This window comes from Vicia villosa, linkage group LG3 (assembly GCF_029867415.1).
Source record: "Vicia villosa cultivar HV-30 ecotype Madison, WI linkage group LG3, Vvil1.0, whole genome shotgun sequence".
Classification (NCBI taxonomy): Eukaryota; Viridiplantae; Streptophyta; class Magnoliopsida; order Fabales; family Fabaceae; genus Vicia; species Vicia villosa.
Window position 1 is genome coordinate 111,520,823 of NC_081182.1, and position 15,802 is coordinate 111,536,624.

Here is a 15,802-nt window from a genome sequence, read left to right on the forward strand (position 1 = left end):
AATATTTCATGAAATTTCAAATGTGTCATTTCATAATGGAAATTTAGCGCAATTCTGAATTTTCTGGTAGTTCACTTACTCAAAAATTCCCTGGTCCTCACTAAAAAATGGAAAAATGACAAAAATTAGTGAAAGAAGCATGTACCGGAAATTTTCAAAAAATTTTGACCTACTGAAAAATTTGAAATTTCCAGTACAAATGAACTCAATAAAATCTGGAAATTTTAAAGTTGTTGGTAATAAATTTTCGAAATTTTCATAATTTCCGGTAGGATATTTCAAAAATTCTAAATTTTATGGAAAAATCTTCTGACAATTTCATTTTTTTTGGTATTTTACTTACTTTTTTGAAGAATTTTTGATAGCTGCTTGAAATTTCCTATATCACCGGAGAGATTTCCAATTTTTTGGTTCATTTGAGTGAAAGTTAAAAATGGTAGAAACTTTGAGCAATGATATTATGATCTTTTCATTCAATTTGAGGAGAATTTATCTGGCCACCCCCCAAATTATACATGCCACCCCCCAATATTTTATTCCAATTTTACCCCTGATGAGATAAAAAGAGTTTCTGACGAAATTTTCGGTACACCCTACCAAATTTCAAGTACGAGAAAATTTCCAGTAGTGTATTTAAAATTTCCGATATACCAGAAATTTCAAATTTCTGGGCAGTACCGTAAATTTCATTATAACTTAAATTTTTCGGTATGTTTCAATATTATGTTTTCTCAACAGTTGAGATTTTGCCGACACTTTTGGAGGGTCCTGATTGCACCGACACATATGTGTGGTCCAAAATGCATCACCATTTGTATAAATAGGGGTCTTAGGGTTATTAGATAATATATCTCAACAAATTTCCCCTTCCTCAGTATTTGGTTAATGTAGAAGTGTATTTCATTGGTTGCAACCCTACTGTTGAAACCAAGATTCCAGACGGCCCGAATCCTTTGCCACCTTGAAAGAAATGTTGAATAATTTTTTGTCTGATTCCGATAACAGAAGGGTGACAAAGATCGAGTTTCGGGAGAACTGGATTGATACAAATGGAAGGTGAAATACAACCTAATCGAGTTGAAGAATGATGAAGATGTGAAGGCCATGTAGAAATCATTTCGCCGTAGGATAACTAAAGGTCTGGTCGAGTTGGACACGCAAATCCAAAGATTTGTGGATGACATAATGAAGTGTCTGTAACGTCCAGAGTCATCCGTAAGTGCGTAGGTTTTCATGTTTCGGAGTACTGTTTATGTTTGTTGTTTGTCATATGATGTTCGTTAACTATGTTTGTTTGTTATTGATGTTATTTTATTTTTTTTATCTAATCGAAACATGTACTAGCAAAAACGATTATGCAATAAAAAAGATGTTTGAACAAAATATACATATAATACAATAAAAAAAATCTACATAGGCCCTCCACGGGAAACATCGACCAATCTAGCTAAAATAGTATGAAACTCACCATTAGGGTTCACCAAATCCATGAGGCTATCTAAGTGAACAGAGATGAACTGTAGGCGGTTGTCTTAGTCACCTGCGGGAGGTGGAGGTGTTGGTAGTGGTGGTGGATCAGAAGAATCCCTGGTACCTAAAGGCCCTAGAATATCAGATGATGTGGTAGGTGGTATAACTCTAGGGTGTGGAACCACTCTAGCTATCCATCCTCACATTGCCCATTCTCTGAACCTCAACAGCTTTATCAATGATCTCACGGGGGAACTGATGATGTGACTCTGAAACCATCAATCAATGCCACCAGCTGGAGCCTCTGGGATCAGACGTGGCATGCCCTGTTAATAACCATACTGGCGTAGACACCTCTCAGGAAAGTGTCTAGCCACATGGCCTCCCATCTGACATACCCTGAATATAAAGTAGATACATTAAAAAGACGATGAGGGCGGTGAGATGTTTATGGTGTCCGAATGACATCATCTAAGGTCAGAGCATCCAGCCTCCGCCTGTACTCCATCAATCCTCTTGGAATGGCCTATTTGGCCTTCCACCTCTCCGCATATGGGTCAGTAGCCATAACACACTGGATCTTCCGCTCACAGATGTGAGGGAAGTGTTCATAGATCTAACACTGCATAAATAAATACACCCAAATAATTAAACACAAAACCATCTAATAAATTATAATATACCTGTAACAAGATCGAGTAACCAACAAGCTGTCTGGTGTCAAGACGAGATGCAACATCAAGTGTCGTGTACAACATCGTCAATGACGCCACTCCCCAAGCCCAACATGAGGTACCAACATCATCTGATATTCTAAGGCCCAACATGTAAATACTTAAAATTTCAAAAATTCCGGTATGATAATACGCATCGAAAATTTCAAAATTTTTGGTAATATTGGTAAATGATAATACCGGGAATTTTGAAATTTCCTATAGCAAATACCAGAAAATTTGGAATTTCCAATACAATATAATGGTAATTTCACAAAATATACCGTAAATCTTACTTGTTTTTGCCAAATTTCTGGTATGCCTTCGAAATTTCCGATATCGTCAGACAATTTAAAAAATCCGGTTCTTCCCATAAATTTGTGAAAATGTGATAATGAAAATTGATTGGATAATTTGGTCTTTTCATAAGTTTGGGGGGGATGCCATGTATAATTTAGGGGTTGGCAAGATAAATTCCCAAATTTAAGGGGTGCAAGATTCACATAATACTACTAGCTAAAATTATCCTTCTTGTTAGTTCCATGTTATACTTGCTGTGTTGTAATAAAAAAAACTATAATTGATCAATATAGTTTGAATTCACATTACACATTTATCAAATTATCATTTGTAAAGTTTGAATTCATTCTTCATTTGATTAATATTCACATAGTTACAAATATAGACTAATAATATGCTCCAACTTTTAATCAGTGATCTATACTTATAATAAACCGTACATCTGATTCTCTAACTTCAATTATATAAAACAGAAGGAAAAGAAACTTTTAAAAGATGACATCAAAATTAACAGTCTACAGTGGAGATCTCATAGACACATTCACATTTACGCGTAAGAATATTAACGATGGAGTAAACAATAATTTATGTAGTGAATTAATATACATCGATGATGAAAGATTCTCTCTCCTGATCCATTTTTCTCCTCTTTAATGTAAATACTGTCAAAAACTAAGAATCAGAAGGAGGAAAAAAAGACATAAAAAAAAGAAAGAAAAATGTAATGATAAGAAATCAAACCATAATCAACGAATAGATTTGTCATCGTTGTAACTTCACCATCTCACACAACTTTCATTTTATTCTTCTTTGAGATTTGTAGATCTCTATTAATGTCCAAGAATGAAAATAATGGATAAAAAGACGGAGAGAGAGATAAAAGAAAAGAGAAGAAGAATGTCATCGAGAGAGTAATGATGGGAGAACATGCAGATCTCTTACTTTAACCGATACTAACGATGGGGGAACTTGGGGGAAGACAATTTTGTTTTGGAAAAATAAAAAAATTCAAATGGCTTGTGTTGGGCAACTAAAAATCCAATGATTCATTTGAAAAAAGTCAAGAGAGTCCTTCCATCTTCTGCAGCTTTAATTTACGTGAAAAATAAAATTCAAAATGCTTGACAATTAATATATTAACTAAATAAATAAATAAATAAAGTAGTAAGAAAAATTGTTGGGATGACACCTTAGTAATAATAAATGTCAAATGAATAAGGTTTAAGCAAGACTTCAAATCCTTTTATATCCTTGGAATCTATTCTATTATCTATCTATTAAAAATGAAGTACTTGGAAATTCCACGTTGAGCCTTTTGATAATATGTTAAAACTTTTCTAATTTTAGGGATACAAAAGACTAATCAACGGTTTACTTTAACTAGGGGTGTTCACGGTGCGGTTTGGGCGGTTTTGACGAAAAAAATCATCCGAACCGCAAGAGAAAAAATAGTGCGGTTTGGTTTGGTTCGGTTGACTTTAAAAAAAATTCGAACCAAACCAAACTAATGCGGTTTGATTCGGTTCGGTTTTTTACAAATATTTTATTAAGCCATTCATACACATATAGATGACAACATAATTTTGTATTTAGACATTCATACATTATCAAAAAACAACAAAACTCGTCATATTTTGACAACAATTTTCCATTTAATATGTAAAATTTAAATTAGACAAAAGTGGAATATTAAACATAAAATAATATAAAAATTATTATAATGAAACAAAAAAAGAGACGAAAGATTAGTGAAAGTGAAAAAGAAAAAAATAGTGTTGAGATTAGAGAAGAAGATGTGCGATAAAAACGAAACTAAAATAAGGAACATTTACATAAAATGAGAAGGTGAAAAAGAAATAATATAAAAGAGTAGAGATTATAGAAGAAGAGGGAAGATGTATGTGGCAAAAAATGTGCGATAATGTTATTAAAGATTTGAGAAGATCGGGACTGAAATTATATGTGTAAGGATGAGAAAATTGTTCATAATCATAAGGCTAATGTACAATAGGTTTAAGTTTGGGTTGGATGTGAGTTAAGTAAAATTTAGGTTGTAACATAATGCGGTTTGATTCGGTTTGGTTCGATTTACAAAATACAAACCGCAAACCGAACCGAACCGTGCGGTTTTGTTAAAAAATGACCCAAACTAATCCGAACCAAATGCGGTTTTTTGCGGTTTCGGTTTAGTTTGCGGTTTTCTATTGGGTTGGTTTGATTTTGATCACCCCTAGCTTTAAACTCATTCATCTGACAATTAATTCTGCTGATGTGTCATCACATCACATTTTGTTAGATTATTTTTTATTTTAATTGTTAATTTCCTTTAATTGGCAAACTAATTCATTGCTCCACTAATGCAAAATTTTATTTAATTTCGTCAATAATTCATTGCTCCACTAATGCAGAATTAAAAATTGGAATATGTTAGGAATTGGAATAGAGTCTTTAACTCCCTACACGATTCATGCATTAGTTTTGAATTGGAATAGACATTTTTCAAAAGCACACAATCACAACTTCCCATATCCATTTTTATTCTTCCAATAAAAAAACCACATCTTTCTCTATCAATTTTTATTATATATGATTTCATGTTTATCAACCAAATATTGTCTTTCTCTTCCACCCCCTCAATCTTCATTCAATCCCGTTTTTCTGCAAGTTAAATTCTTTACTGATTACGTTTTTATTATTTCTCTGCGTGAGTATAATAAAGTTTTTGTAACAGGTCTTTGAAAACATCAATGGCGCGACTGATTGAAGCTGTGAAGGACATTAATCCTGCATCTTCCATTCAAATATTTCCCCTAAGCTTCGAATCAAAAGGATTTTTTTTTTAATTTTTGAAACTTAGATTTGTTGAGATCTTTCTTAGTGTGCTACACTTATATTGCATTAGCCTGTAGACTTTTGGAATATTTGTTGATTTAGTTGTGTGTTTATTTTACTACTTAAAGCATGATGCAGGTAGAAAATTAAAAATGATGTTGTGGTATATGTTTGTATGATTAATTGCCTAATTTAATCACTATTGCAGCATCTCGATATCACATTTAGAAGAGACCCAACTAATTTCTGACCAAAGATCAACAAACTTGATTCAACCAAGGATAGAGAGCAAAAGCATGATGGTTTTTATTATTGTCTTTGTGTTCAACTTCCACTTGAAATTCACCTTTATGCGTCTTCCTTACTAAGCGCCTAATATCAACATCAGAAGCTCAAGGCGGAACTGACAAAACATAACTATGGTGATCAGCTGCTTCGCTTGAAGAATCCCACAAAGAAATATATTCTTGCTTTGTATAAGAAGTCTATTCTTCATAATATTGTTTGATGAAGTTGCAAGTAATGCAGTTGGCATTCAGCGACCTGACAATAGTGTTTTGAGTCATTTAACTTTCCCACATACTTTGAGAAACATATGCTGCAATATTTTAGAGGTGGGATGCCAAAAATATACTTGCATGACATGAGAATAGCTGAGATGTCATTAGATGAGATTTTATTTTAATAAATTACAGTAAATCTAACTGATAGGAATTTTCTATTCAACATTGAGTTTGTGATGTAAAATCTTACTGAACTCATAGTACATGCCAAATTCAAATTGGAGTTGTTTAGTTTGGACTTAAATGTTCAGGATGTAAATTATTTTTTTGTTTACTTCATGTGGTTGGAGTTGATAAACTAAAATACATTAATAGTTATACAATAACACAACTGAATGCACCTGCTATGAAGGAAACCATGATCAAGTAATTAACAATGAGATACCGTATCATGTAAATGCCTATTAAGAGTGAAAAAAATATGTGGCCACATGGTAAACATATCAAATTTGGGAAGTGTCCGACCACATGGTAAACCAAAGAAAACCTTAATATCAAATCTAGGAGGCAACGCAGTTAATTTGATTTAATTCTCATTAATAGTTTTTAAAGCATAAACCATACAATGTTTCATTAGTATAACAAGTTTGACTATAACATCCATTTGACTACAACATCAATTTTTTAAGTAGAACTCTTTTAAGGAATTGTGAACATATAATCATGTTTAAAAAATTAACACTAACAATGGATCACAATTTAGCTTTAGACATGTTCTAAAATTGGATATGATTAAGTCAATCATGTACTGTTAATCACTAAGTAATTGCTCTTAAGCAAAAAATATATTCGCCAAGAATCCTTCGACCATGAAACAGACTTCCATTACTTGAAAACATAAATGAATAATTCTTATACAATAGAAACTTACGGTATTTGATAAGCTGCTCATGTGCTAAACTTTCTAAATATTGTTTGAGTGCTTTATTCTCCATACTCAAGATATGAATGATCTAATAATAAGGTTTTAGGTTTGTAATTTAACGGGAAGCTATCATACATTGTATACATTGTAGTAGGTTATAAAAAAATAAAATAAAATATGATATAATAAGAAAGTTTTAAAATTTGACCGGGAGCTGTCATACATTTTAGATTTGGAAAAATGGACTAATAAATTTTTACGGGTAGATGTGAATGTATCTAGGGGTGTAATCAGATCAGTTTGGATTGATTTTTGGTCAAAAAAAGGTCCGAACCAATAATATCTTCATTGGTTTGATTTGGTTCGGTTTTTAACATTTTTCAAAAATGGAACCGAACCAAACTAATTGGTTTGGTTCGGTTGATCGGTTTTTAATATTTTTTTCAATCATTATATTCATCAATGTATTTTCCAATATTGTATTTTTCGGTATATTTTATGCTATTATTTTTTATAAAAATACATTTCATGTCATTTATTTCATCTCTAATTTTTCAAACAACTTACAAGTTGCACTTAATCCATATATGAAACAATGACATAATTTCATTGCATAATGAAATAAATTCACTATAAAAGTTGAATCTTGACATCGCAATGTTGGAAATAGATTTGAAAGTTTAACAAATAGAACACAGAAAAACACACATCAATTAACATGTTTCTGCCTTAAATACACATAAAAACTATTTTGTAACAAGACTAGAAGGAGTTTTTTTGAAGAAGAAATCAGAAAGGTAAAAACAAATATGAAAATTAATGAAGAGAATTTGAACCCGAAGAAGAATACCATAACATATCATAGTGGCGATAGTGAGAGCAACATTTGAGGTAGACAACTACAGAAGTAGTTTAGTGAAAGCAAGTTTTTGTGACTTATGATTTTTACTTTATATGTTTTGGAGTTTAGTTCTAAATGCGTGTTTTGCTTAAGGGAAGAAAGTGAAAACAAAGATGGAGAATGGTTGGAAAGGTACAAAATATGAGCTTAATGAAGGGTGGAATAAAGGATTTAGAGCGTAATTATTTCAATTGGTTCGGTTCATCGGTTCATCGGTTCCTAAAAATTAAAACAGAGAACCGAACCAAACCACATCGTTTTTTATTGGTTCGGTTTTAGACCGAACCATAAAAAATCGGTTTTATTTCGATTTGGTTTGATTTGGATTGTCGATTTAATTGGTTTTTTCGGATCCGCTTACACCCCTAAATATATCTATAAGATATCAGCTGTAGACTGTTTATATAATTGAATTTAGAGAATCAGTTGTACGATTTATTATAAGTACGAATGAATGTTTAAAAGTTGTGAATGCCAATCAATTGAAGAATGAATTCATACTTTATAAATGATGGTCTGATAACCTTGTAATATAAATTCAGACGGGACCCGTGCGATAGCACGCGTTTCTTACTAGTTAAAAAAGTTAAAACTTAAAATCAAAAGGGTTAATATGAAAATTTCAAGTACTTTGATTTTTATAAATGTATATTAAAATTAGATTAGATTAGATAATGAACAAGATAAACTTAAAAAAAAAATCATTTAAAAAAAAGCTAATTTGTGTCCCTAAAACATGTATTAAAAAACTAAAATAGAAATTTTTGCATTATTATTATTTTTTTTAAATTTAAAACTTAATATTTTTCCAATATAAAACTTTCTACTTCTTAATTAGCACAAGTTACTTCGACCCTTTTATATTTCAAAATTTTTTCATAACGTTCATCTCAGCTAAACAGTCTCATCTTCCTCTTCCCCCTCTTTCCAACATTTGAATCTATTTTCTCTCTCTAACCATGAACATGAAGCAAAAGATCAGCAACAACAACAACAACCCAGATAATGGTTTCTTCGGAACCTTCTCTTCCACTTCCATCAAAAAGCTTCTTCCAATTTCCTCCTTCCGCAAACCCAATTCTTCAAACCGCAACAAATCTAATCTTGAAAACATTCCTCCCATCCATTCAAACATACCCATCACCCATCATCAAACTCAACTAAACCCTAAACCCCAATTTTCTCGAAACAACCCACATGTCAAGGCAAGTTCACATTTTTTGTTTCATTTTTCAATGTTTAAACTTTACTAATCTTTGTTGTTCTGGTACAGGTTGTTGTGAGAATTAGACCTGATGTAAAAGAGGGGGATTGTATAGTTAACAAGGTTTCTTCTGATGCGTTGTGTGTTGGAGATAAACAGTTCAAATTTGATGAAGTTCTTGATGCTAACTCCAATCAGGTAGTTTTGCTTTAGATCTTCACTGATTTTACATGATTTGAGTAAAGAGTAATTTGAAATTATTTGAATTTTCTGTTAGAATGAAGAAATATAAGTAATTCGACTTATATGGTTTAATTTTGTTGCTTCATATGCATACAAGAGATTATGATAGAACAGTTTGAATTTGAATGATTTGATCTATAATGGTTTTACATGATGTGAATAAAGTTCAAAGGGTAATTGTAAATTTGTTGAATTTACTGTGAGAATGAGGGAATGTATGCCTAAGAGAAGATTTACCATCAGTATGATTTATAAGCTGTTGTATGTTCAGGAAGATGTTTTTCAGTCAGTGGGCGTTCCTTTGGTTCTTAATACTTTAGCTGGTTACAACACTTCAGTTCTGTCATATGGCCAGGTATGTATTGATGCACTGCTTGGTGTTGTACTTTTGAACTTTCTAGTGATAAATTTTGCACCACTTTTTACGGAATATTGAGGTTATTCTTACTTGCACTGTACTTCTTTATTAGTCTGGAAGCGGAAAGACTTATACAATGTGGGGTCCACCGAGTTCCATGGCTGAGGATCCCTCGTGTCGTAGCCCTCAGGGAATTGTTCCTCGGATATTCCAAATGTTATTTTCTGAGCTTGAAAGAGTATGTTCTACTTCCTACGATAATTGTCATAACTTTAGTAAATTTCTGCATTATGGTTTTTGAATTTTGACTGTTTGTATTTGAATTGCTAAATTAGGAGAGACTTGTGTCTGACCAGAAACAGTTCAGCTATAAATGCCGTTGTTCTTTTCTTGAGGTAAATTTGAACGTGGACTTCTCTGTAAAGCTTCTCAACGTAGCAGTGAGCTTCTCCGTTACAATTGCTAATGCATTTTTGTTTTTCTGCGTTCTTTCCGTGTTTTGTAACAGATATACGACGATCAAATCGGGGATTTACTCAATCCAAACCAGAAGAACCTTGAGGTAGGTCTATACTGCCATCCTTTGTGGTACAATTTTACAACATTGTATCATTTTCTACTTCTGGTTTAAGTGTTGCATGCTTATTATAATTATTCTTTCGTCCATATTATATCGCAGATGAAAGATGACCCCCAAAATGGACTACATGTTGAGAATCTGATTGAGGAATATGTCACATGCTATAATGATGTGGCTCAAATTCTGATCAAGGTAGAGAAGCATCCAAGCATATACTGTTGAAAATCAGATTTCTGTATGCTATTTTATAAGAAGCTGAATACTTGTTTTCGTTAACTAATATTTTAGCAACAAGCCTAATGCCAGTGTTGTTTTTCTTTTAATTTATTTGTTCAAATATTGATCAGCTATAACATTTGTGCTGCAGGGCTTGTCAAACAGAAAGATCGGAGCAACAAGCTTAAATTCTAATAGCTCGAGATCACATATCATTTTCACTTTTGTAATTGAGTCTTTGTGTAAGGTAATGCCATATTTTATAATTGTTCCACCTAACGTTTCTACTATTGGCGTGGAGAAAGAAACTATGGCTTATGATGCTAAATATGATTTTATTAACTGATGGTTCAGGGGACCACAAAGGGTTGCAGTAGTTTAAAAGCTAGCCGAATCAGCCTTATTGATCTTGCCGGACTGGATAGGGATAGAGTTGACAATGGAAGCAGCCAATGTCAATGGGAGAACAGATATATCGAGAAATCATTATCTCAGCTTGGGTAAGATGCCATGACAAAGACATTGTTTGGATAAACAACTTAATTAAGAGTTTATAGCATAATCGCTTATCATGTAAGTGCTTATGTATAAGTTATTTCTATAACAAAAAATAGAATAAAGCCTAACTGATTTCATACAAGTTGTTTTCATTAGCTATTATGGAGAGCTTGTGGAAATAAGGTGAAAACAACTTATGGACTTGTCATAAGCTCTACCAAATAGTCTCACAACAAGTGCTTATGCCAATATGTAAATTCAAATAAGTCAATCGAAACAGGGCCCTAAATAACGTCTTAGTTCAAATTTATATATCTTCTACTACAACTTGTTTGGATAGGTTTTTCAATAGGTTGAAACACTCAATTAACATATTACCTTAAACTGTTGTTACTTGGCTAGAATTCCATTTATTAGTCAAATTTTTTTCTTCATCATTGAAGAGCTGTGTGAATTAGTTGCTTCCATCACCAGTTAATTACCAAACACATAATTGTTTTATGTTTTTCACGACTGTTATGTTTCATTGGTGTAGGAATTTAGTGGATGCTCTTACCGACAAATCTCAGCGTGGTGAAGACATTCCACGCAGTAATTCTTGTTTTACTCGGTTGCTACAAGAATCACTTGGTGAAAATGCCAAACTCTCAGTAATATGTTCAATCTCCCCTGATAGCAAGTACTACCTCACTCTATCCCTTTTTATAAGTACCTTTGGCACTTTCCACATATATGAAGAAAAATTAGGAGTGTAATTAATGCGTGTATTGTGTATAACTATTATTAAACTATCCTGCGCATACATGTGTTAAATTTCGACTTTCCATTTTCCAAGATAGCTTGGTAGTATTAATAAGAGGAATATTTGGAAAAAGCTATTAAATGTATCTATAGAGTAATAGGAAAGTGTTCTAGAGATAAAGATTCCATTTTTTTGCTTGTAGGAGCATTGATGAAACACTCTGCACACTCAGATTTGGGGAGCAAATAAAATCCATTAGAAACAAGCCAAGTATTAATATAATAAAGGAGGCCGATGATTTGAGTGGTAAAATCCGGCACTTGAAGGTAAAACTCCCAGGCTTTTCATTTGAAACAATTTTAGAAGGATTAGACTGATGCAATCTTTCGATTACAATGTGTTTTCTTTGGTTCAGGAAGAACTTATTAGAGCAAAGACCGATGATGTTCATAGCTCAGTTGTGAGTAAAATCAATGGATGCTTCCAAGGACAGAATGCACGAGAAAGCTTTAATCAGTTGAAAGTCAGCTTAAACCGTTCTCTACTCCTATCTAACTTAGATAGTAATACTGATGAAGCTGCAAATGTCAATGAGGATGACATAAGGCAATTACACCAGCAATTTGATGAATTAGACAGTTCATGTGAATGGAATGCAAAAGACATATCTGTCTCCGAAGATGGTGTTCAGTTTTATTCTTTTGATGAATATTATGATGAAGACACAACCATAGCTGATGAAAATTCTGTTGGTGATAGCATTTCAGCCATTTCATGCAGCAAATCTCCAATACTTGATGAACCACCACTGTCCGAGTCTCCAAAATTCAGCAATTCCAAAAGGAAAAGTGTAGCTATTTCATCAAGTTATCTAGGAAGTAGGAACACTGTTGAAGAGAGTTCAGCATTTGGGGATGATGTTTTAGGAAAATCATTGAAACATGGTGAGCATAAGCGAGCCTCATTGCAGTCGAGCAAAGCTGATTTCTTGGCAGAAAGCCTCCAGAGGGGATTACAGATAATTGACTATCACCAACAGAACTCGACATTGAACAAATCTTCAAGTTCCTTCTCCTTTGGCCGCTTAACTTTGACACCATGTCCAGAAATTGACAAGGTTCAACCTTATGATCAAACACTACAACAGAAAGTTTCCAATGATGAAGTAACTTCCACATTCCTTTGCGCGTCTTGTAGTACAGATTTGACAGATAAAGTTCCAAATGTATGCTTCAACTTAACCTCAACTTATTTATCTTTTAAAAGTAATTTTTATTTACTTCATTTCTCCTTTTTCTTGCTCTTACAGAATTTGGAAAATGTAATGGCAAAAGGCAACATGAGAGAGAAGGAGCTCGAGAATGTTTGTAAGGAGCAAGCAGCTAGAATTGAACAACTAAATCAATTGGTATTAAGATTCTGGCTTCCTGAATTATGTTTGTGGTTGGTTTTTACATTTACTGACAATATGGATTTGTCTACAGGTGGAGAAATTGAAAGGAGAGAAAAGTATGAGTTCCATGAAGGATGAAAACAAGGTCAATTTTGGTCTTAAATTTTATTTTATGCAATCGGAAACTATCCAGATGACAGTTTGTTCTGATTTGTTTTTTATGTTATTTGCAGCTTCTGTGGGGCACTTCCTCAAATGTTCATTCACTGTATAGGATAGAGGAAAAATGTGAAATTAAAGAAGTCCAAGATGAGTTAGCTCAGAGAGACATCTTTTTTGATTCAACTGAGAAGGAATCACTTCTCCAAGAAATTCAGAGTCTAAGAAGAAAGCTGCAAGTATGCAATGATGCACCAGTCAAAATGTCTACAGACAAACTTAGATCTTCTTTAATGTCAAGATCCATCCAACTGCAAAAAAGTGGCGTGTTTTCTCAAGATAATAGGAATGAGGAGCTGGAAAACGAAAGACAGAGATGGACTGAAATGGAAAGTGATTGGATTTGTCTTACTGATGAACTTAGAGCCGACCTTGAGTCGTATCGCCAGCATGCAGAGAAATTGGAAACCGAACTGAATTTGGAGAAGAAAGGCAGAGAAGAGATGGATGATGCACTAAAAAGAGCTGTTAACGGGCATGGTAGAATGGTAGAACACTATACTGATCTACAAGAGAAATATGATGACTTGGCTTCTATGCATGATGCTATGAAGGAAGGGATATCTGAGTTGAAGAAGGCAGTGACAAAAGCCTCGAAAAAAGGTCAAGCACGTTTTGCCAAATCTCTTTCTGCTGAGCTTTCTGCATTGAGGATGGAGAGGGAAAGGGAGTCGAAATTATTGAAAAAGGAGAACTATTGTTTGAAAATTCAACTTCGAGACACTGCTGAAGCTGTTCAGGCTGCCGGGGAACTACTTGTTAGACTAAGAGAAGCTGAACAAGCAGCTTATGTTGCTGAGGTACAATTTTACCTTACATAAAGGATCTTCAATCAATGCATCACTATATGCGTGTGTTTTTTCTGATTCATTATTTTTGATCGTTACATTTCTTATGTTATACAGGAAAACTTTGCAAATATGCGACGAGATAACGAAGAGTTAAAAATGGAAGTGGAGAAGCTGAATAGAAAACACAAGACAGAGATTAATACCATTAAGCAATATATTACAGAGAGCAAATTGCCAGAGTCTGCATTGAAGCCACTGTATCCAGAGGATTCTGATACAATACACAATAATGCAACTTCTTCCTATGCTTACGATGATCAAGCATGGAAATCAGAGTTCGGAGCAATATATCAGGAGCATTACTAATTCAGAGTTCGGAGTAAAAACCACCTGTTTGTCTGGAAGTTGATCCTGCTTGGATCGAAAGGAACCCGTAAAAGCAATTTTTAGATATTTTTTCAAGCTGTGATCTATCAATCAAGACTTGGTCTATGGGATGTATGATTCTTTCTGTGCTTGTATACTAATAATAGGTAATATAGTAAGTACCATTGAATTCTTGTTTTTACCACCTTGATTTTTCTTGTGTAAGTCATATCTAATCATATGTTTTGAAACATCTGCCTTTGCCTTAGAAAGCATTAAAAGAAACTTTATTTTCATTTTTATTTCAAATTAATCTTTGTGTTGGGCCAGTCCATATAGAACTTTGTTCTGACTTTAAACGGAGCCCCGCTAGTGGACGGTGAGATTGGTCCCTCTTGAATTAGTCGGTTGCAAGGCCGAATACCAAGATTTAAAAAAGAAAAAAAGAACATTTCAATTCATGAACAAGAAATTGTCATAACATGATGCAACATTATTTATTACAAAGGAATCAAATATTAAAAAGCAAAATGTCTGGAATCACTCATTTGTTGAAAGGTGACATAATGCTCTTTATTTGAGAATTGAAAGGACAAGAGAAACTTATGCAAAGTCATATTAGAGTGAAGCGCCATGAGATTCTAATGTAACTAATTATGATTTGATGCTTTTTATGTGATATTTTACTAGTTACAACATTTATGGTTAATAATTACAAGTTAAGGAGAATAAATCAATTTTAGAATTGTCTCTTATTTTTCCAACATATTTTAAGAAAGATGATAAATATAATTAAACCATTATACTATTTACTTATATTATTTACGGATTGACATCCCTCAAATTGATACAACTTGTTAATGAACATCAATTTAACAACATTAGAATATTTGCACACAAATTAACAAGTAAAAACGCTTGATTTATGCTTATATTGGACTTGTCTTGCATTTTGAAATTGATATTGATTTATGATTGTTTGAATATAATAAGTTTGATGTAAGCAAAACTAATAAGAAAGGATCAAAACCAAGTCAAATAGAGCAAGAGACCTAACACATTGAAGACCAAAGTCAGGACAAATTTGATGGGCGAGTAAACTATGACCACTGAATCTGAGACAAAATATTGCGTTTGTTAAAAGAGCAACTCAACAGATTTTGGCTCACCCAACAGATTTGTGTGTGTTAACTTGTAAATATGTTTCTTGTTAATTTGTGTGTGTTAACTTGTGCCTCAACTCAACTTGTAAATATGTTTGATGGTATCGTCAAACATGTTTAATAATATTTGGATATATTTGGATGTGTTTTGTAAATTATTTAATCCTATTAATTTTATTTTATATGTTATTAAAAATTAATTTTAAGTTATATAAAATAGTTTTGAAAAATATTTAAATATGATTTTAGTGGGTGCGAATTTTAGTTGAAGATTTATTATCAAAATATATTAAGTATTGCTAATAATTAAAAAAATATATTAATATAAGTATTATTTGTAAGTCAAAATACCCGTTGAATTAGTGGTAGAGAATATTCCCTCTTA

At 32.8% G+C, this 15,802-nt stretch overlaps 1 protein-coding gene across 1 annotated transcript; it reads left to right on the forward strand.

Moving 5' to 3' along the window:
- Positions 1-8,515: 8,515 nt before the first annotated feature.
- Positions 8,516-14,534, forward strand: LOC131662325 (kinesin-like protein KIN-12F). The gene is made up of 16 exons (XM_058932092.1): positions 8,516-8,849; positions 8,918-9,046; positions 9,363-9,446; positions 9,562-9,687; positions 9,785-9,844; positions 9,958-10,011; positions 10,129-10,221; positions 10,397-10,492; positions 10,600-10,745; positions 11,279-11,422; positions 11,688-11,811; positions 11,901-12,710; positions 12,795-12,893; positions 12,970-13,023; positions 13,112-13,897; positions 14,003-14,534. The coding sequence occupies exons 1-16, from the start codon at positions 8,604-8,606 to the stop codon at positions 14,252-14,254; spliced, it is 3,303 nt and encodes a 1,100-aa protein (XP_058788075.1). The 5' UTR covers positions 8,516-8,603; the 3' UTR covers positions 14,255-14,534.
- Positions 14,535-15,802: the final 1,268 nt, after the last annotated feature.